At 44.8% G+C, this 22,482-nt stretch overlaps 1 protein-coding gene across 12 annotated transcripts in view; it reads right to left on the reverse strand.

Annotated features, from left to right (window-relative positions):
* Nucleotides 1-22,482, reverse strand: part of Trim2 (tripartite motif containing 2) — a 184,899-nt gene that overhangs the window by 105,945 nt on the left and 56,472 nt on the right. For 2 of the 12 annotated variants that reach the window (XM_078022015.1, XM_078022016.1), the window contains exon 1: nucleotides 4,359-4,758. The exons of 5 other annotated variants lie outside the window; for them this stretch is intronic. Coding sequence is in view for 3 of the 7 variants with exons in the window: in XM_021730255.3 (XP_021585930.2) it covers nucleotides 4,445-4,525 (81 nt within the window). In the remaining 4 variants the exon portion in view is untranslated. 5 more of the 12 variants (XM_078022021.1, XM_078022014.1, XM_021730255.3 and 2 more) reach the window with 4 other exon arrangements.

Raw genomic sequence — 22,482 nt, forward strand, 5'->3', positions numbered from 1 at the left:
GGGACAGTGTTTTTGCTTGACCACCCACAGGGACACTTTTTTTCTTTTTTTCTCCAGGGATGAAACCCAGGCCTCCTCACACATGCAAGACAAGTGCTGTACCACTGAACAGTACTCCTAGCCCTGGGACACATTCAAATCATCCAGGGCCAGCCCATCCACAGAAAACAAACTGCCTATAGACATACAGTATGTTATAAAATGGGAAAATATTGAAAATTCTAGAGAGAGCATATTTCTATTTGAGGATTAAGATGAGATTCGAAGGCAGCACGTACAAAAAGAATGCTTTTCAGTAGAAAGGAATCATTATGAGTAGAATAAAACATTTGCCAACATGACTCAGTTTCTAGCTGGGTATGTTGGCACATGCTTATAATCCCAGCTGCTCAGGAGGCTGAGATGGGAGGATACCAAGTTTAAGGCCAGCCTCAGCAACTCAGCGAGACTGTGTCTCAAAAGAAAAAGTAAAGCGGGTTGTGGATGTAGCTCAGTGATAGAGCACTCCTATGTTCAATCCCCAGTATCACCAAAAACAACAACAACAAAAACCCTTCAGTTTCTGAGGTTGAATTTACACCAAACCATCAAAAATTACATATAAGCTGAGTGGCAAGGAAAGAGTAACTCAGTGTCACTAGATTTAGCGCCACCAAGTTTGATTTTCTCTCTACCTATTTATTGAAAAATTGTACTTTGTCAACTGTCTTAACTCTAAGACCAAATACTATCCATATCATGAGACATACATTTTCTTTGAGAGAAAAGAATATATTAAACTCACAGATGATTTGTAGGGATTCTTTCAGACTTGCCAACTAGCAAGTCAGTTTTAAAATCTAATATAGAAGAACCTAAAAAATACAGTAGTCCCTTAGTATCTCAGGGGAATGGGTTTCTCTGGCACCCCCACCCCTGTGGACATCAAAATCTGTGGCTATCTGAGTCTCTCATATAAAAAGGTACAGTTTACATATAACCTATGCATATCCTGCTATATAATTTAAATCATCTCTAGATTCCTTATAATGCCTAACACAATGTCAAATGCTATATAAACAGTTGTTAAACCATATTGTTTAGGAAAGAAGGACAAGGGAAAATAAAAGTACATGTCCAGTACAGACAAGCAACCACTATGTGCCAGCAATGACATTTTTTTTTTTTTTGATCCCTAGTTATTTGAATCCCAGGATGTGGAAGCTGCAGAATTAGGGCACCAACTATAATATTGATGACAGAGTTAGATAGGACCTCAGCCTTTGCCTCAAGGCTTTTCAAACAACATTCTCAGTGGGGCATCCCAAGCAGACATCCTGAAACGATTTTCCCCAGAAAAATCAAAAGGAAAAAATGTTCCTATCTTCATCATTAGCAATAGCATTCAAAGCATTTCACCAGCCCTTGCCAGTATGCATACACTTTTAGTGCCCGAATACATTCAAGCTAACGTTTTCTTTCAGATATTTATACCCCAAGATGGGATTTAGTGTAAACCAAAGCAGAATCATTTTTTTGTGGGGTGATGAGAAAAAGAGAACACTATGGTAATATTATCTTCCCAGGATTTGGGGATTCCAGGATATCATTTTCAAAGCTTCTTTGGGTGCTGCTATATTATTCAACTCAGTTATCTCCATTGAACGGGGTCACGCAAAAGCTCAGGAAAGGACGCACAAATGGGTCACTCCTGCTCCACAAGGTAACTATCCAGCTTCTTTCTAGAATAGTCAATGGACAGAAATTCAAAGGAAAGAATGCAACTCAAGAGCAGACCAAAGAAGAGATCCCGAGATGTTAATTCTTATGCAGACTCTAAGCCATTTATGTTTAGTATCTTATAAGAAGTTCCTCTGCTTGTACTTCAGGTAAGAAGTAGAAATAACCAGCTGACCAGACAATCAAGAAGCCATGCGATGGAATTTCCAGGGGAATCTAATAAACATAGAATATTCCATGAAAATAAAGGCAGGGATTGGAAAAATGTTCTCAGATAATTACTGATAAGGGATTTTTTTAAAAAAACAAACCATAATAATAAAAGGTCATGGTATGCTACATCCCATGATCCAAAAATAGCATGGTAGGGACTTAAATGGGATTCTATAGTACAGGGTTGAAAGAAGTGGGAAGCTGTTGGGAAAAGAATGTGCTGATAGTGGTGCATGAGATCTGGTGTGACCCCCCAGTCCCCACCCCAGAGCATGACCAGATTATCTCTCCTAGAAGACATTCCATTAGTGTAGATGACCTTGCCCATCTCAACCAAACCCATGAGTATCCTAAGGAAGAAGGGAGGTGCAGGTTTTAAAAAACTGATCCTTAATCACTATATGAAAGTAAATTTGCAGGGGAAGGAAATGTAACATGCGTCATCGAAAGTTCCACCAAACACTTTATGTCTTTGGTGTGGGTTGTCAAAGCACTCCAGATCATTCCTGCTCTTTTTGTTTCCTGAGTTGAAGGGCAGGTACTAGTTCTGCCAAGGATGAAATCAAGTGGAAATCTGAGACTAGAGGTCAAATAGAACAGGGAGGTACTGACCCCACCGCAGTACCGCCTCCCACCCCTGGTAAAGGAATCTGGAAATACAAGTTGCCTTGCAACAAGTCCATGACTATATTCTAAAATTACAGATGAAAAATTTAATCTCCATTTTTAGAAGAAAACAGGTTAAAATCTGTTTCATGAAAAAAGCATGGCTATGCAGACTGCCACATGAACCACCTTTCATGCACACCCTAGGAGCTGACCTAATCTAATGTTGGACCTCCAAAACTCTAAAATTAAAAAGTTTTTAAAAATTAACTATTTAAGGGCTGGGGTTGTAGTTCAGAGGTAGAGCGTTTGCCTAGCAAACGTGAGGGACTGGGTTGGATCCTCAGCACCACATAAAAAATAAATAAAATAAAGGTAGCCTGTCCATCTACAACTAAAAATATTTCTTTTTAAATTAGATATTTAAAAAGCGTTTGGGTGGGAGGGGAGGGGAGGAGGGATAGTAGAGGATAGGAAAGGCAACAGAATACAACAGATACTAGTATGGCAGTATGTAAAAACGTGGATATGGAACCGATGGGATTCTGCAATCTGTATACGGGGTAAAAATGGGAGTTCATAACCCACTTGAATCAAATGTATGAAATATGATATGTCAAGAGCTATGTAATGTTTTGAACAACTAATAATTAAAATTAAAAAATAAAAAAATAAACTATAAAAAAAAGCCTTTGGGGGTTGGGGGAGTAGACTAGTGGTTCAGATCTTGCCCTAACACGGTAAGGTCCTGTGTTCAATCTCCAACACAATAAATAAATAAATAAATTAAATAAAGTTTGGATCTAAAGCTGTCTATTCCATAAATTAAATTTAGTGGTTTACAGGGGGGTGTAGAGGAAATTATTAGCTCTATGAAGTTGGATCTCAGATGGGAATCGATACGGGGTTCATAAGGTGGGAATGGATATGGGGTTCATCAAACGCTTTGGATCTGATAGGTATCAGGTGAGACAAGCCTCCCTCCCCACCCCCAACCTTTTATCTAGTTTGTCAGCTGCGGTTTTCATCATGGGACAAGTATTTCCAGAATAAATACATCAATCAAAAGAAGTGCTGCAAGCCCTCAAAAATCAACATCTTCCTCCTTAATAAAACCCACAACCGTTTGGCCAGAGAATGAGTGGAGGCTAATAGGAAGGGAATCTATTGGAATTTTCCCTTTTAAAAAACGACCAAAAAAATGTTGTAAAATAAACAGAAAAAGAGAAAGAAGCCCGTATTTTCAAGATCATCACAACTACTGCTTTAAGGTTGCAGAAAATCTTGAATATCTTTTTTTTTTCTTTCCCCAAGGCAAAATGACTTTAAAAGCTTTACACACGCACACACACACCCGCCCCCCTCCCGAGCCTGGAACCGCCGGGGGTCGGGGTCGGGGAGACGGCGGGGCCTGGCCGCGGGCAAGGTCAGGCTCGGCGCTTCCGCAGCCCCCGCCGCGCTCCAGCGGCACGGTCCTGGCGGCTCCTGGGCACCGCGGCGGGGATCCGGAAATGGATTCCCGGCAGCCTTCCCGCACACCTCGGTCCACCCCGACCTGGCCAGAGCCCAGCGCTCCAGGTGGCCGCCGCGCGCTGCGGCCCGAGCTGCCACTTACTGCGAGACCCGGGCTGGCTCCGCGGAGGAAACGCGCGCGGGAAGGGGACCCCGCCACTGCTCCGGCGCCGCTGCGCCCCCAGCCAGAGCCCTGGTCGGCTGGCTCGCGACCTCAGGCGGCGGCGCCCGCTGCTCTCCGCCTCCTTCCCTCCCCCGCAGCCGCACTCGTGCAGCCCGATTTCTGTCTGAAGGTCAAAGCGCTTTACCGCCTGACGTTTGCGGAGCGAGCGGCCCGAGTAGTGAAAGCCCGCACGAGGGGGAAAGTGTGCCTCCCGGCTGGGCTCCCAAGGACCTGCGCTCGGGGTCCCCGGTTCCAGATGGCTCCCGGGCTGGTCATCTCCATTCTGGGCTCAGTCCCAGGGCGGCGAGACATCTGCTGTCCATAAACCTCGAGGCGGAGGCAGATCCCGGATTATCGGTGGCCGGGATCGCGCAGCTGATCCCGCACCGGGAGGCCGAGACGGACACGCCAGTGGGGGCCCAGCTCCAGAAGGATTTCTCGGCCCGATGACTCAAGGCTCCTGCGCCAATCGCAGGCCAGGGGGCCTGGAAAACCGGGTTGGCTCGGTTTCCAGGTCTACTCCTCCTGGGTCCTGTAAACAAGAAGGCAAACACTGTCCCTTCAGGGGAAGTGACTTCAGTTGGATGGGGCCTGGACCGCTGAAAAGGGCCGGCCTCCTTTATGGGACAGCTCAGGATGAAAAACCAACGTGACCAAATATATAAAAGGGGAAAAAAAAAATCTGGTTTTTATTCCAACAAACAAGTCAGCTATGATACAATCAGCACTGGAAATAGTGACATATCACCGTCTCTCTGGGAGTTTAGTTTTTAACTCAGTGAATTCGTCCTTCCACACTGAGGAGTGCCTTAGGAGTGAAAGTTGGAAAAAGCACCAAGTCGCTACTCCCAAGCGCCTGACAGTCTAGTGGGGCGGGGTGGGGGGGGTACATGGGGGATACCTAACATTACTGTGATAGAAATGCGTGACCAGTGGGTGAGAAAGAGGTTTTAAATCACACGGAAAAAAAAGAAGGGCCTCCCAGAGCAGGCTGGCTTTGAGTTTTGAAGACTGAACAGGTTTGTAGAACAAAGAGAAAGGGCTGTGGGAAGCAGGAGCTGGTGAGAGATCCAGTTACTGATGGTGACAAAGAGTGAGATCCCCAGGAGCTTGTTTGCTAAGCCAGGGGATACGAACTTTCTCTGGAAGTCAGGGGAACTCTCCTCCAAGGGATTTCAGCGGGGCAAGTAAGTGACTTGATGGGATGTGTTTGAGAAAGGTTATTTCAGAAGGGATATCAAAGGAGGCCAACCTAAGAAGGGAGTGGGAGTGGAGCTCCGCAGATGATGCCTACAGGGAGGGGAGCAGAGTTGTAGGCTCTCAGCCATAACAAAGTACCACCTTGGCTTAAACAGAAACTTACTGCCTTACTGGATGCTGGAAGTTTGAGATTAAGGATCTCTTCCAGGCCTCTCCCCTAGGTTCTTTTAGTTCCTTGGCTCATGGCAATGTAACTCCTCCAATCTTCACATGGGGTTTTCCCTGCACCCTTGTATCCAAATTTCCCTTTTCTAAGAACACCAGTCACGTTGGATTAGGGACCCACCTGCTGCAGAATGGCTTCACTTGAACTAATTGCATCTGCCCTTCCAGTTACTATGACAAAATACCTGAAATAATCAGCTTATTAAAAGGAAAGTTTTATTTGGGCTCATGTTCTGGAGATTTCAGGACACGGTCACTTGGCCCTGTTGCTTTGAGCCTGTAGCAGCACACTACATCATGCATGGTGAAAGAGGCCTGTTCATTTTGTGGTGAACGAGAAGCAAAGAAACAATTCTACCCATAAAATTCACCCAGTGTGAACTGATTGACATGAGGATGGAGATGAGAAGAAATATCAGCTGTAAGTAAATAGGCAAACAGAGTTGCTCTGAAAGGAAACAGAAAAAGAAAAATTAGAAAGTACAAGAGGGGCAGGGTATAGTGGCGTACACTTGTAATCCCAGAGGCTCAGAAGGCTGAGGCAGGAGGATCAAGAGTTCAAAGCCAGCCTCAGCAAAAGCAAGGCGTTAAGCAACTCAATGAAACCCTGTCTTGATACAAAATAGGGATGGGGATGTGGCTCAGTGGTTGAGAGCCCCTCAGTTCAATTCCCACTACCAAAAAAAGAAAGTACAAGAGGGGCTGGGTGTGATGGTGCATACTTGTAATCCAAGCTACTTGGGAGGTTGAGGCAGGAGGATCTCAAGTTCAAGGCCAGCCTGGGCAACTTAGTGAGACCCTGTCTCAAAATAAGAAAGGACTGGGGTGCACGTCAGTGGTAGAGTATCCCTAGGTTCAATCCCCAGTGAGGATGGGGGTAGGAAGAAAGGAAGGTGACCAACAATCAGGGAAGTAGAAGTGAAATGTTTAAGAAAGGAGTGATTAATATTGTCCAAAGCTTAGAAGGTCAGACAAGGTAATGTTTTTCTAACATTCTGAGAAACTGCCAGACAGTTTTCCAAATCTGCACCATGTGGGAGTTACAGATTTTTTTTTTTAATTGAATCCAGGGACACTTAATCACTGAGCCACATCCCCAGCTCTTTTTTATATTTTTTCTAGAGAAGCGTCTTGCTAAGTTGCTTAGGATCTTGCTAAATTGCTGAGGCTGGCTTTGAACTTGTGATCCTCCTGATTCTTTTTTTTAAAAAAAATTTATTTATTTATTTATTATAATTTGTTATGCATAACAGCAGAATACATTTAATTCATAGTGCACAAATGAAGCACAATTGGGCATTTCATTGTGGTTTTGATTTCCCTAATGATGAATAATGTTAAGTATCTTTCTCTTGCTTATTGACCATTTGTACACCTTTGTAGAAATGTCTATTGAAATCCTTTGCCCACTTTTCAAATTTTATTTTTAAAATTGTGGTTATATATCCCTACCATAAAATTCATTATTTTGAGAAGTTTTACGTGTCCAGTTCAATCCCATTGAGTAGAGTCACATTGCTGAACAACCAACATTCTTTGCCCATTTTTACATTGTCTTTTCATATTTCTCTTTTGTGGTTTGAAATTGTCCTATTCTGGATACAAGTCCCTAATCAGATATTTGATTTGCAAATATTTTCCCTCATTCTTGGGGGCGGCCTTTTACTTTTTGGTTGGTATCCTAATATTCTCTAATAAATTCCTTTAATTCTCATACCAACAAGAATAATTTCTATCATCAGTAGCTAAGAATGCTGGCAGATGCGCTGGGGTCTGTTAAATAACATCCTTTTATACTGTTTTCTATCACCTATCTTAGATCTTCTATCCAAACTTGCCACTGTACTTTTATTTTTTCTTAAAGTTTTTTTCCATACTATCCAAACATACTATCCGAACTATCTCGAACTATTCCGAATCCCAGCCACATTGTGTATTTCCTGGGCACAGATGCACAGCATCAATGGCTGCCATTAATACAGCTATAAGCATAACTTCCAGCAGCCTTCCCTTTATTTTTATTTTTATCACAGTCATGTGGGATCTTACAAATGCATCAATGCCCTAGTTAATCCTTTGGCTTTGCAAAAACTTGGAACACAAAAATTTTATGTTTGATGGAACTAAATCTTGTGCTATTTTCCTTTTTTCTTTCTTTCTTTTTTTTTTTTTTTTTTTGGTACTGGGGGTTGAACTTAGAGGCACTTGACATTGAGCCACATCCCCAGCCCTATTTTATATTTTATTTAGAGATGGGGTTTCAGTGAATTGCTAAGTGCCTTACTTTTGCTGAGGCTTGTGATCCTCCTGCCTCAGCTTCCCCAGCCACTGGAATTTTAGGCATGTGCTGCCTCACCAAGCTCTTGTGCTGTTTTTCCTTCTTGTGCTGGGAATCGAACACACAGCCTCATAGATACTAGGCGATAGCTCTGCCGCTGAGCTACACTCCAGGCCCCTCCTCCACTTCTTGAGACAGGGGTCTATGTTGCTCTGACTAGTTGAAAATTCCTGGGCTCAAGTGATTTTCCTGCCTCAGCTGTGTCTGGCTCCTTAATTTAATTTTTTATCCTAAAATAATATTTAAGAGAGTTACTGATTCTCAACTTTTCTCTCTCAATGGCCTCATTTGAAGGAGTAGAACCTGACATTGGATTTGGGGACTAATCTCTAGTGTCCATTTTGTGACTGGAAGGATGGAGTTTTTTGGAGATCTAATTTTTAGGGGCTTCTGAAATGGTGAAAAGAGGGAGGATATCCCAGATAAAGACTTCAGGACCCAGGAAGGAGCTACAACGTATTATTTGAAATATCACAAGTGTAAAGTGAAATCCTTTCCTGGCAGGTTTTTCAGGTGGATTAGGCTTTGTGACCATCACTTTGTATCTTGGATCTACTCCTTCTTTGTGGTCTACTTTTTGGGGTAGAGATGGGTACTGGGGATTGAACCCAGGGGCACTTAACCACTAAGCCACATCTCCAGCCCTTTAAAAAAATTTTTTTTTAATTTAGAAATAGGATCTTACTGAGTTGCTTAGGGCCTTGCTAAATTGCTGAGGCTGGCTTTGAACTTGTGATCACCTGCCTCAGCCTCCTGAGCTGGGACTACATGTGTGCACCACTGAGCCTGGCTTGTGGGCTACTTTTAATCTCACCTCCTTGTTCCTATACCTGCATAGCAATCTATAGTTTTATATTAGGGATTAACAGAAAGATGCCTTTATAAAATAGCTGGAAAAGAGCCCGTATTTGTACAGCCACAAATTCAGCCTGTGTTGACTGAGCACACAGCTTATGCACACCACCACCCTGGCACAAAGGGAACCGAAGTACCTTTCCTATAACCAGCAGTTGGATGACTAATGGGGGTGAGGGTCAACACAAACACAATTAACTCTAAGCCTCTCCATAAAAGAGGCACTAAAAACCATTTTGAGGATTCAAAGGAAGGAGAAACACATTTTTTAAAAATTATGTTTTTGAGGTGCAGGGATGGAGCCCCAGAGTCTCATGCATGCTAAAAAATGCTCTACCATTAAACCACATCCTAGCCCCAAACTTTTTTCTTTAGTAGTAGAAAAGGCTTCTTGGAGAAGGTAGGAAAGGAGAAGTTTGGTGCACAAAGGAACCATGACCTGTTGCCACACTGGAGGAAAAGCCTGGTGGTGTGAGACTTGTCGATCCCACACTTGCCCAACATACATAATTATCCAGATTGCCCAGGACTGTGAGTCACTAAAACGCTCCTTTTAGGTGCTGGTTTGAGAACCTAACTTCTTCCTAGGCACTAAGATTAAACTCCGTGGTATTCAGTGGCTCCTAAGCTGTGCTCCCTTGGTTTTATGATCTCTGCCCCTTCTGAGCCTGGTGTGGCCTCGTCTTCATCTTCCCCAGTCCACGTGCTGCCCACCTTTGATGATGGAGCTCAGCTGGCTGCCCTTGACCCACTGTTTCACTGACAGCACTTCCAGCCCCTGGGTGCTCTGGTTTTTTTGTGTATGCAACTCATCTCATGACTCTGCCTACTCCTGGAGGATCCTAGGGCTTCTTATCATCTGGATTCCTGTCATGAAGTTAGTATCAATTCAAAATTGTTTTATAAATTGCTATAGTTAGGATAAATGTCCCCCAAAGGCTCGAGTGCTAAAAAGCTTGATCCCCAGATTTGCACTACCTGCAGGAGATGGAACCCTTAGGAGGCAGGGCCTACTGGGAGGTCCTTAGATCCTGGGGGCCATGCTATTGAAGGGGATGGTGGGACCCCACCCCTTCCTCTTCCTCTTTTCACTTCCCAGCCATGAAGTCAGCAGGTTTGCCCTGCTACACACTCCCACCAGGATGCCCCATCCTCAGGCCCAAAACAAAGGGGCCAACCGACCATGGACTGAAACCTCCAAAACTGTGAGCTAAAATAAATTCTCTACCTTTGAGGATCTCAGGGATTTGTTACAGTAATGGAAAAATGAAGGACACATAAACTTATGAAATAATGTCATTTAACAAAACGCTAGTTTGAAATAAAAAGAGCACTTCTTTGAAAGAAAACAAAGCTTAATTTTAGTTGTATTGATTGTGGTCCTAATGTTACATAGAAATGGAAGACAGTCAGTCTAAGCAAAGGAATATTAATGATTCAAATAAAGGACTCACAGATTCTCATTGCTATGGTCTGAATGTGTGTCCTCAAATTCATATTTGAAATCTTTTTTTTTTGCCATACTGAGGATTGAACCCAGGGCCTCACGCATGCCCTATGACAAAGCTACATCTTCAGCCCCATATATTGAAATTTAATTGCAAATGTGATTGTATTAAGAGATAGAAGCATTAAGAGTGTGTAGGTCATGAGGACTCCACCCTGTGGATGGATTAATGCCCTGATGCAAGGCCTCGGGGGAACCAGCTTTTGTCCTTCTGTTTCTTCTGCCGTGGGAGGACCCGGGGTTCAAGGCACCATGTTGGAAACAGAGAGCAGCCCTCACCAGGTACTGTCCCTCCCTGCACCTTGATCTCAGACTTTCTGCCCTTCACAACGGTGAGAAATGATTTTCTGTTACAGTCATACCTGGCTTAGCGACAAGAGCACATTCTGAGACCTGTGTTGTTGGATGATTTCATCACTGTCCAAACCTCGTTAGCGTCCACCCACCCACACGCAGATGACATAGCCTACTGCGACTACCGCATGGCCTCTGCTAGGCAGCATCAGCAGAGGATTTGGTACACTGAGGAGCCAAGGTGAACCAAGATTAAATCAAGCACAGGAGAAAATGATGCCATCAAGACCCGATGAACCTGAGATGAATGAGGCTGCTGCCCACGTTCGCAGCACACGGTCCTTCTTGAAACCTTTTTTATAAGTGGAAGGCAGATGCTCTCAAATAATGATACCAAGCCTGGTATAATAAATACATAAACCAGTCACATAGTAGTTTATTATCATGACCAAGTAGAATCGACTGTACATCACTGTACTTTAATACAACTGGCAGCACAACACGTTTGTGGACACCAGCTATTATCACCACAAACACGTGAGTAAAGCACAGTGATATGATGTTATGTCAGCTCTGATGTCAGTTGGCACTGAATGTCAGCTCTATTGTAATCTTTTTTTTTTTTTTTTTTTTTGGTACCAGGGATTGAACCCAGGGGTGTTTAACCACTGAACCACATCCCCAGCCCTCTTTTGTGTTTTATTTTGAGACAGGGTCTCAATAAGTTGCCTAGACCCTCACTAAGTTGCCGAGGCTGCCTTTGAATTTGTGATCCTCCTGCTTCAGCCTACGGAGCCTCTGGAATTGCAGGCAGGCACCACCATGGCTGGCCACCATGATGGTCTTATGGGACCACCATGGTGTATGTGGTTCATCACTGACCAAAACAGCACAAACGGCACATGGATGTATTTATAAACTACCCAGACTCGGGTGTTTTTTTTTTTTTTATAGCAGCACAAATGAACTAGAGTTCATCTTTAGAGTGTTTGGGGTACAGGCTAAAGGAAGCCTGGGGAAACATGTCTCCTTTTGCTTCATCTCAAAGGGCACAAAACCCGCCTACTTATTCTGCAACCCCTTAATCCCTCTGTGGAAGAGGAATAAAAACGTAAGAATCACGACTATGGTCCAGGAACTAAGAAATGGGGTGGGGTGGAACACTGAATTTTAGATCGACTATGGAGTCAGTTCAGGAACATAGGCACTAACGATATTTCAGAACGGTTGGGAAACTGACAAGGAAATCACTACTGGATTCCATTAGAGGAAGAGCGGAGTTTCCTGGAATGTTTTCTTGAAATGATGATGTATTGATCTTCCTGGGCTAATCCATTAGCCATAGATGCTCCTGACTCTCCCTAGATGTTGCTCAGTGGAAGCTTCAGGTCACATCACAAAACCATAAACTTCTTCAAAATGAAGTTCTAAGGCAGGACATTAGAAAGCCAAGACAGGGAGAGAACTCATGGGGACACTGGTGTGACCTGCAGTCCCAGCTTCTCTGGAGGCTGAGGAGGGAGGATCACCAGAGCCCAGGGGTTGAAGAGGGGTCTGAGCAAGACCCTGCCTCAGATAAAACAAGACAACAAAAACCTCTTTCTGGGGACTTGATTACTTTTCTCAGTTCCTTCCCCAAAAATCTCTCATAAATCTCCTTATTTTTTATGCATGTCTGGAATTTGAAGTTTTCAACCAAAAAGTCTTACTTGAATAAACCAACACAAAACAATTAAAACAGGCAAAGTACTTTATAAAACTGTGCTTCTAGCTGGGTACGTTGGTGCACACCTGCAATCCGAGTGGCTCAGGAGGCTGAGACAGGAGGATCTCTAGTTCAAAGCCAGCTTCAGCAACTTAGTGAGACCCTAAGCAACTTTGCAAAACCCTGTCTCTAAATAAAATATAAAAAAGGGCTGGGGATGTGGCTCGGTGGTTAAACGCCCCTGGGTTCAATCTCCAGTACAAAAAACCAACCAACCAACCAACTAAACAAACAAAAAACAAAATTGCACTTCTTAGGACTATGGGGACTTAATGTCCATTCAATTCTTGCATTGTGGACGAAAAAATAAAACAAAAAGGACTCATAGAAGTATTTCTTTCAAAATCTCCTCTTATCCAACGTGTTCTTATTTTTCATAATTGATTTTAATGTTTGTCTCTAACTTCCAAAAGGTTCTCTTCAACATGTAGAGGTTTTTTTTTATTTTATTTTTGCAGTATGGGGGACTGAACCCAGGAACATTCTACCTCTGAGCTGCATCCCCAGCCCTTTTCTTTTTTATTTTGATACAGGGCCTCACTCTGTTGCCCAGGCTGGCCTTGAACTTGGTTCTTCCTGCTTAAGTCTCCTGCATAGCTGGGACTACAGGTGTCGTCCAATACACCTGGCCAATAGAACTGTTGTTTTTGGCATTGAGGTTTGAAACCAGGTGCACTTAACTACTGAACCACATCTCAGCTCTTTTTTTGCATTTTATTTAGAGACAAGGACTCACTGAGTTGCTTAGTTCCTCACTTAGTTGCTCAGACTATCTTTGAACTTGAGATCCTTCTGCCTCAGCTTCCTGAGCCACTGGGATTACAGGGGTGTGGCACTGCACCCAGCTGTTGTTGTTTTTGGTAAACATTTTTGGGAGGTGCTGGGGATTAAACCCAGGGCTTTACTGTGTTGTGAGCCATCCATGGGCTGCCTGTGGGCCACCACGCATCAAGCCTAGTGGATAGGAATTACCAGTGTCTGGGAATTACCAGTGGATATTTTCTCTGGTCAAGTGCCCAGGGACATTGTGAATTTCTACCTTGCTCTGCTGTGTCCCACACAGCACCTGAGATGGGTGTGTCCTGCCAAGATGCCAATCAACCTGCTGACTGCAAGACATCATGAAGCAAGAGTCCGCCCTTAAAATCTTATCCCTGCCTTTGATGCACCCCCTTAAATAAACCTCTGACATCTTTCCTATGTCTAGTTCCAGCTGTGGTGTGGACTGGACCTGTCAGGGGCTCCACTTGTGAAAATACATTTCTGACTCTTTGTCTTTTGTTCTTCACTAGTCATTTTAGACTTTTAAGTTTTCAGGTGGCTTATGTCCTCCTTGGCAGGAAGAAGAACCCCCCCATGGACGCCGGCCGTCGCTCCTTATATTACTGCATGCTCCACATGCATTCTACCACTGAGTTACACCAACAGTGGGGGGAAAAAACTTTAAATAAACATAACTTACAAACAGAAAAGTTCACAGTACCAAGGCTGTAACAGCTCAGCGGGTTACCATAAAGAAACCACAGCACAGCAAATACCACCCAGACCAAGAAGTAGGACTCCCAGCTCCCCACATGCCCTCTCTCAAGTATAGCTTTGAGCTAGATATATTTTCCATGGAAATAATATTATTGATGTTAGTAACTGCCCAGATTGCCCATAAAAGCCACAAAATGTACTGGGACTCTAGCAAAATGGCATCATATCAACATCACTGTTTTCGTGGGGAAATGCAATTTCAGTTCCAAATAGGTCAGGGGCTTGTCTGGATTCATCATCCTTGAATTTCAAGGACTCTGAGTGGGTGGGGGACTTGTGGAGGGAGAAGGAGCTATGCCAAGGTCCCCCCTACAGTGGCTCAGGTCAACCCACCCTGGGTTCAACTCACTGTAGGCTGAATTTTTTTTTTTTCCTTTAGAAGATGGGGCATCTCTCTCTGCTCAAGAGAGCCTCTGGTCTGAGCCTCCATAGTATTTGTGTTAGTTGGGAGTTCAGGGACATCCAGGTGGTAGAGACAGGGTATTAGAACGAAGCTGTTAGAGGACAAGTGAAAGAGTCCTGTCCCTATTTACAATCAATCCTATTACAATGACAACTCCCACCACCAGGGACTTATCACTATGACAAACTCCATGCTGAGGTTCAAATTTGAAAGTGACCAATGGGGGGTAAAGTGGGCAATATTCTAATTAGGTTTTCTAAAGTAACCAATGGGGGTGGGGATTGGAAAATATTCTAATCAGGTAACCAATGGGAGCAAATAGGGTAAGGTCTTCAATCAGGTCCGCATAAGGAATCCAATGCCCCACGGATCAGGATACAAGGCCTTAGTTTCTAGACATTGAGACCCTGAGTCAGTCTCTCCCTTTCTCTCTCCCTCCCTCTCTCCCTCTCCCCCTCCCTCCCCATTCCCCTCAACCTCATGGAGTGCTAGCTTCACCTTCAATAAAGCTGTACTCTGTTACTTCTGTGTGTCTTGCTCAATTCTTTGTTTGGACACCAAGGACCTGGACTTCAATTGGACTCCCCAACAGTAACATTTGGGGGACTACAGGTGTGTACCCCCCTGCACTTAGCTCCATTTGGGGGGGATATATATATCTCAAAGGGCTGGGGATGTGGCTCAGTGGTCAAGTACCTCCGGGTTCAATCCCTGGTACCAAAACATAAAAACAAGAAAACAAAACACAGACTTAAGAGGTCCAACCCAGATCACTGAATCAGAACTTCCCTGGGGGAGGCTTGGCTATCCGTTTAGCAACAACCCCATGCATTTCTTCCTTTTAATACAATACAGGGAAACTTGGCTTGGTTTAAGAAATATTAAAGAGCCCTGGATTCAGTTAAAAGTGTTCTGTAAGCGTTAGGTTTTTGTTTTAGCGGTTTTAGGGCCTCATGCATGCCGGGCAAGTACCCTATCTCTGTGCTACCCCACCAGCCCTATGCTGGTGAAGTTTCATGGAAACATTGTGCAGGGCTTAGAGGGGCATCTCCGTTAACCAGTGGCCTAACTTCATGGTTCTTTAATCAGCTGAACATGGAAATAGAAATTAGCATAACCAACCAGTGTTACTGTTGAGAAACTTAGTGCTATGTACCAAGAGCCTTCAGGACTGGGGTGGCTCAGTTGTTAGAGCCCAACATGCATGAGGCCCTGACTCAGACCCCAGGACTGAAAAGAAAAAAAAAATGTTTTTATCTTATTGTCTAGGAATTCCACTTTCAAAATCTTCTGAGTGGTGGCGCAGGTCTGTAATCCCAGCAGCTTAGGAGGCTGAGGCAGGAGGATCACAGGTTCAAAGCCAGCCTCAGCAACTTAGTGAGCCCCTGAGTAACTCAGCGTGACCCTGTCTCTAAATAAAAAATTTAAAAAAAGGGCTGGGGATGTGGCTCAGTGGTTAAGTACTCCTGGGTTCATTCCCTGGTATCAATAAAAGAAGAAGAAGAAGGGGAGGAAGAGGAGGAGGAGGAAGAAGGAGGAGGAGGAGGAGAAGAAGAAAAAAAAGTGTTTCCTGAAGCACTGTCAGGGGTGGTGACAGATGTGTGTCTGGACAGCCTCCCAGCTCTGGGTCTGCTCTCCACTTCCTAATTGTGCAAACTGGAACATCTACTCTGAACCTCAGTTTCCTCATCTATTAAATGATAATAACAGTACAGCAGTGACAGGGATTAATTAAAATGCCTCAAGAACTTGGCATGGTGGTTGTCATAGGCATCACTCCAGCGAATCTTAAGTATTATTTACTCTTGTGACAAAAAAACATTTATCACTGTACTGTGTATGATAAGAAATTTTCTTGAAATAATCTAACTGACCAGAAATAGGAGAATGAGTGCATATTCCTCCAGAAGACTAGAGTACACCTTGGGAATAATTGTACTGTAGTTACAAAACCAGGTGCTGCAGCCCAAACACTAGCCCGCCTGTTGCCGATGAGTGGCCTGGTACGTACAATATTCTGAACATTGTGAGCCTCACTTTTCTCATCTGAAAATGGAGAAGAAGAATACCCAGGTCAGGGGTTAACAGGTTCATATACGGAAGGCACTTGTGCTGTATTTTGGATCTGGAATGTCCCCAAGGCCTGTGTTTTGAAGGCTTGGTACCAGCTGTGGCATCATTGGCAGGTGGTGGAGCCTTTAGGAGGTGGGGCCTGGGGGAAGGAAGTTAGACTATTGGGGGTGTACCCTGGCAGGAGGTACTGGACCCCAGTCCCTCTTTGTTTCTCTTGGTTGATGTAATAAAGACTTCTCTACCACACACTGTGCCAGGGTGCACTGTCTTACCACAGGACCAAAGCAACAGGGCCAAGTGGCCACAGACTGAAATCTCTGAAATTGTGAACCAAAACAAACTTTTCCTTCTTTTAAATTGATTTATTGCAGGCATTTGTTATAGTCATGGAAAACTGACTGACACAACTTGGAACAGGTCTCGGGTTAACCAGTGTTAGTGTCTCCATTGAGAACAGAAGTTCTGAAGCCTGACTGATCCATCACATAGGACACCTCCCAGTCAGCAACTGAGGGAATACATTCCCTTGTACAAGAAGTCAAACAGAACCCAAACTCCCCTTGGAATGAATAGAAGCAATGGTAGATATAAACATAGACCTGGATGCTGTGTGCACAATGACCAGGTGAAGGACCCAGAAAGAGCTGCTCCACGGGTGGCAGGAGAATGCACTAGTCTGATTTAAAAGAAAAAGAAAGAAATGGGATAAAAAGAGAGCCCCACCCCCCCACCAACAAAAACAGCCGCCGTAGCAACACACAAGACCTGGCAAGAGAAAGGAGCCGAGATGGCTTGCTGATCTTGTCTGTGTCCACCTCTTTTCTTTTCCTTGCCAGTTCTACCTGCCTCTGACCTTGGGTCTTTCATACAACCTAAGGGAGGGAAAGGGGAAGAGAGTTTCACGTCCATTGAGGGGGACAGATGTGCAAGAACAACTTCCAAGGAAAGAACCAGGCCCCTCCCCATGACTCCGCCTCGCTCCTGAATCCCTCCTGGGGCTGAGGCCATAGCGGGATGTGGATCTGTTGTCCCAGAGCTGGCGCACAGCCGCCTTGGGAACCCAGAGGTATCGGATTTCTCTGACCCAGTGACCTTGATTCTTGGACTGGATAAGGATCAGTGGTCACCAGGCCCTTCCTGCATCCAGCCCTGTCCTACTGACCTGAACTCCTCTCAAGGACCCTGCCCTCAAGGCCACACCCAGAAGCTGGAGACACCCCCAGGCTGTGTGGCAGGCATGGCCACTGGGGAGGACGGAGGCCTCACACGGGAGGCCAGCCGTTCCCCGAGTGCCCTGGACAGGGGAAGCCTTGGGCCACCTGCCATGGCTCCCACCGCCCTGCCCCTCCCAGCCGTCCGGCGACAGCTCAGACAGTGGTGCCCCTTGGTTTTCTGCCTGAGTTAAAAGTGGGGAGAGGGCTGCTTTTTATCTTTCCTTGTCACAGATCCAACATGGCTTCTGGGACTAAAGGTCACTGCAGCCTTATAGGGGTCTTTCCATTTTCTTTTGGCAATGGATCAGCATTAATGAGTATTTATGCTGTGTCCCCAGTAGGTCCAGCACACAGGGAGCATCCAGGGACACAACAGCTATCCAAGTTGAGGGTCTATTGAAGGGAACTGATTTCTAAGAAATCACCAATTGCTCCTGGGTTTTATTTATTTTTTTTTTAAATGCTCTTGAGGAAATAGAACACTCCAGGGAAGAGTACAGGTGAAGAATCATATGTCCTGAGGGTCTTCATTCTTATCCTTGGGTCCCGATGAAGGACCTCAGTGATATATCAAAACGATTTGGCTGTACCGGCATTCTGGAAATGCAATCAGAGCCCAGTAGCCTGTGAAGCATTTTGAGGGACCCGTGGAGGGAGGGCGACAACCTTGGGGACATCCCAGGACTTTTGCAGCAGACAGAGGTTACTCATCAATATTTGCCTTGAAGCCCCGTGCCGAGGCCGCCTCACCATGATTCACTCCTGGCATTTCGGTTATCTGCCGTCGACCATGGTCTGAAAACACTCGATGGAAATTTTCAGAAATAAATAACTCCTAAGTGTTCCACAACTCGCATTACCATATATTGACGTAACTGTTCTGCGTTGTCATGAGTGAGTGTTGTTCCTCTCCTACTGGGTCAGATTTGCAAATTAAACTTTATCATAGGTATGGATGTAGAGGGAAAAAATCAGGGACTCTATAGTGGGAGGGACTCTCTGTGGTCTTAGGCATTGCCCTGAAGGAAGGGTTTTAGTACATATTCCCCAAAGAGGGAGGGAAGGCAACAGCATTTAAAATTGAGTCAGCCACAGAAAAAATGATGCAGATTTGAAACTCTTTTGGAAAGCACACGAGGGCTTTTCATGATCCATGGTTCTGAGGCCGGGCTACAGCCTCAAAGTTGAGTTGAAGCTCTACATTCAGGGAAGGGGATGTGGCTCAGTGGGTAGAGCACTCACCTCACTTGTGGGAGGCCCTGGGTCCCACCCCAGCACTGAGAGGAAACAACAACAACAACAACAAACAAACAAACAACAACAACAACAAACAAACAACAACCACAAACCCACCAAACTGTGTTGGAGGGTCCCCAGCAGAGGTCTCTGGGCAGGCTGTACTTAGGTCCTTAACACATCAAAGTCACACATTGGAAACTACCCCCAGGGCTTCACAGCGAGGCTTTGAGGTGCCAGGATTTCAAAATCGTCCTCCCACACACTCTTCTTCGAGGGCTGGACTATCATTTTTCAAGCTGGTTCCTGAGACAAGAGGTGGATCTGAGGATCCTGAAGTCGGAGACAGGCCCTCTGGCTCCTGCGGTTTCTAGAGTCAACAGTTTGAAGAATTTCTCTGCAGTTCTGTTTAGGTGACAGCTGCAAAATGGGGAGCGCGCTGTTCCCCCACTTACAGCTGGTCAAGGGCGGGACTAGAGAGCTCAGTGGAGAGAGGCCAACACACCTGGTGGTTACAGAGCTGCACACGGGAAAGGCTGTCCTTGAAAAGCTGGGCAGGACTGCAGAGGTGATAAGGGGTCGGGTTCCCAGCAGGTGCTCCTGAGGTGAGAGGATGCTGATCTACACAGCTCCCAGGAAGTGGAGGGTGGGGTGTGTGTGTCCTGGTTTCTGATTCACCTGCCATCTTTTTTGGTGAGTCCTTTTCTCACCTCTGGAAAACCAAATCTCATGCTCATTGACGTGGGTGAGGGTGTGGAGTGTGCCTTTCTTGAAAATTGAAGCAGAACAGAAAATTCTTGAATGTCAACTAAACTGGGGCTCATTGTCCTACTTAGAGAGACCTCAGGAATACAAAGGTCACCAGTCTCTCTGCTCCTTAGACATCTGTGGGAGACTTTCCAACACTTTTCTTTCTTTCTATTCTTTTTTTTTATACCAGGGATTTGAACCCAGAGGTGTCTGACAATTGAGCCATATCCCTAACCCTTTTTCAAAATTTTTTATTTTGAGACATGGTCTCACTAAGTTGCTTAAGGCCTTGCTAAGTTGCTGAGGCTGGCCTCGAACTTGCAATCCTCCAGCCTCAGCCTCCTGAGCTGCTGGGATTACAGGCCTGTGCCACTGTACCTAGCTCCAACCCTTCTCTTGATCCCGTTGCATTAGACTCTTGGCTGCAGGGCCTGAGTTTTCCCAGGGGTTTCCATAAAATGGGCCTGGTGAAGAAATGATTCCACTTTTGTCTAATCTTAGAATTCACAGTGGACCTTCTGACAGGACACTTCTCCATCTTTGATATGGGTATGGTTTCAGTTCTGCCCTTGGCCCCTCTCCTAGTACCAGGTATGGCCTTTTAGGCTGTGCTTCTGAACTTAGAGAACACTGAAATGTTCTGTGTTGGAATTCTCTGCAGCAGCATCTGGAATCCGGAAACTTCAGTCAGAAGGGGGATGGTTTATCTACGAGGGAAAGGGCCACTTTTGAAAAGTTTTATCTTTTCAGTCCTCTTAATGACCCATAAGGTCGGTACCGTGAGACCTATTTTCAAGAAAGGATAATGAGAAGTGGAGTGGGTGAGAACTGGAGAAGTTCACTATTAGCCACCAGACACCTGGAGACCTCAGATGTGAGTCTAGCTTCGTGTGCTCTGTGTTCTGGTCTTGGCACAGCGATGGAACGTTGTACTTCTCATAAAACATACCGTGAAACTTTTAGATAAACACAAACTTTAGATAGACGAGTATTTGCTTATGGTACAAAGTAACCAACTCAAAAGAATTACCTCCTGAGAAAATCAGAAGCATAGTTTTGGGCTAGGGTTGCAGCTCAATGGTAGAGCGCCTGCCCTGCATGTGTTAGGCACTGGATTTGATTCTCAGCATAAATAAAATAAAGGTGGTGTGTCAAAAAAAATAGCATAGTTTTTATATTGCATATCAGATTTTTTTTTTTTCCAGTGCTGGGGATGGTACCCAGGGCCTCGTGCATGTAGGTCAATGCTATGTCACCTCCAGTCCCTCATCTATTATTCTTAAGTGAACCTTCAACAGAGATAAGCATGAACAACAAGGAGCTCAAGGGTGATTTCAAACCATCCCTATACTTGTGAATCCCTGGAAGGGAAAGTTGTTAGGTCTAGGGTCATAGACTAGGAATTAGGAAGAAATTTGAAGATATTGCCTTATGGACAAATCACAAACTGGTGGCCCTGTGGGACATACTCATCCAGAGCCACCCATTGGCCAGCAGTGGAGCAGGGACCAGGCCTCCAACTTGCCAGGGACCAGCCCCTGCTCTTTCCAGGATTCTGCATTCTCCTACAGCACCTCTCTCCCGAAGTCAAAAATAAGCCAGAGTGATATTTAGCAAAGATGGTCCGTATTTAGAACAGTCACTGAGTGGTGACAGTGAGATTGGGTAGAAGAAATAAAAAGAAAGGTAGGAAAAAACAAACAAACAAAGGAGGGATAAGAAAAATATATGTGTGTGTGTGTGAATGTATGCATGTATATTTTTGGTATCAGGGGTTAGAACCCAGGGACCTTAACCACTGACCACATCCCCAGGCTGTTTTTATATTTTATTTAGAGACAGAGTCTGACTGAGTTGCTTAGTGTCCTGCTTTTGCTGAGGCTGACTTTGAACTTGCAATCCTCCTGCCTCATCCTCCCAAACTGCAGGGATTACAGGTGTGCACCACTGTCCTCGGCTCTGATCTGTTCTTTACTTATTTCTTCAAAATCTTTTGAGCCCATAGTAAGGCTGTAGGCACTTGATAGGTTAAAGATAAGCCCCGACACGCCTTACCTTTTCCTTACCTTTCACACATTTAATTTGTCTCTAAATCGTTCATCCAACAAATATTTATTTATTTAGATGGGGTGCATCACAGTGCCTGGTAAGAAAATAGAATTTTCATCTGAAGTTCTGCGTGCCTTTTCAGGCCTGTCACTCCCCGAGTTAGTTCTTCTCCCAGGCCTGTCACTCTCAAATTTCTGGGACATCTATAAATCTTAGGGTTACTGAAAATTTGACCATTTAGGAAAATTACGTTGTACCCTTGCAATGAGTAGATTAGGCAGAGAGAGGTACACATTTTAAGAAACGTATAATTTAGGGGACTTTCCGCGACGTTATCTACTGACCATATCAGGCTAAAGATCCTGAGAACAGCCAGATACTGCAAACCATCTGTGATCACCAGACTGATGTCTTCTCTCCACACCTCCATGCCCACCCCTCACCATGCCTTCCTTTAATCTTGAACAGAATCCCAAAGTGCCCCACTCTCCAGATGCCGTCTTCTCCCTCCAGTGTGTTTTCCTTAATAAACCTCTGTGCCCTTGTGATTGACACATCCTTAAATTCATTTCTATCACATCTGCCAAAGACTCCACTTGTCCCAGGAAGTCCTGTGACCTCTTCCGGTGACAGTAGCCCTAATAAATGAATTGGCATTTACTCTGTATTGCTGAGTGCTGAGCACTGTATAAAGGACTTTGGCTCCTTATCACATTTAAGCCTCACAACCGCCCAGGAAATAGATTGGCATCTTTGTTATTTAGCCAAGGAGAGTAAAATTTGGGAGACAAGGTCACTTGCCTAATATTCCACCAGTAAAA

This window comes from Ictidomys tridecemlineatus, chromosome 9, assembly GCF_052094955.1.
Source record: "Ictidomys tridecemlineatus isolate mIctTri1 chromosome 9, mIctTri1.hap1, whole genome shotgun sequence".
NCBI lineage: Eukaryota > Metazoa > Chordata > Mammalia > Rodentia > Sciuridae > Ictidomys > Ictidomys tridecemlineatus.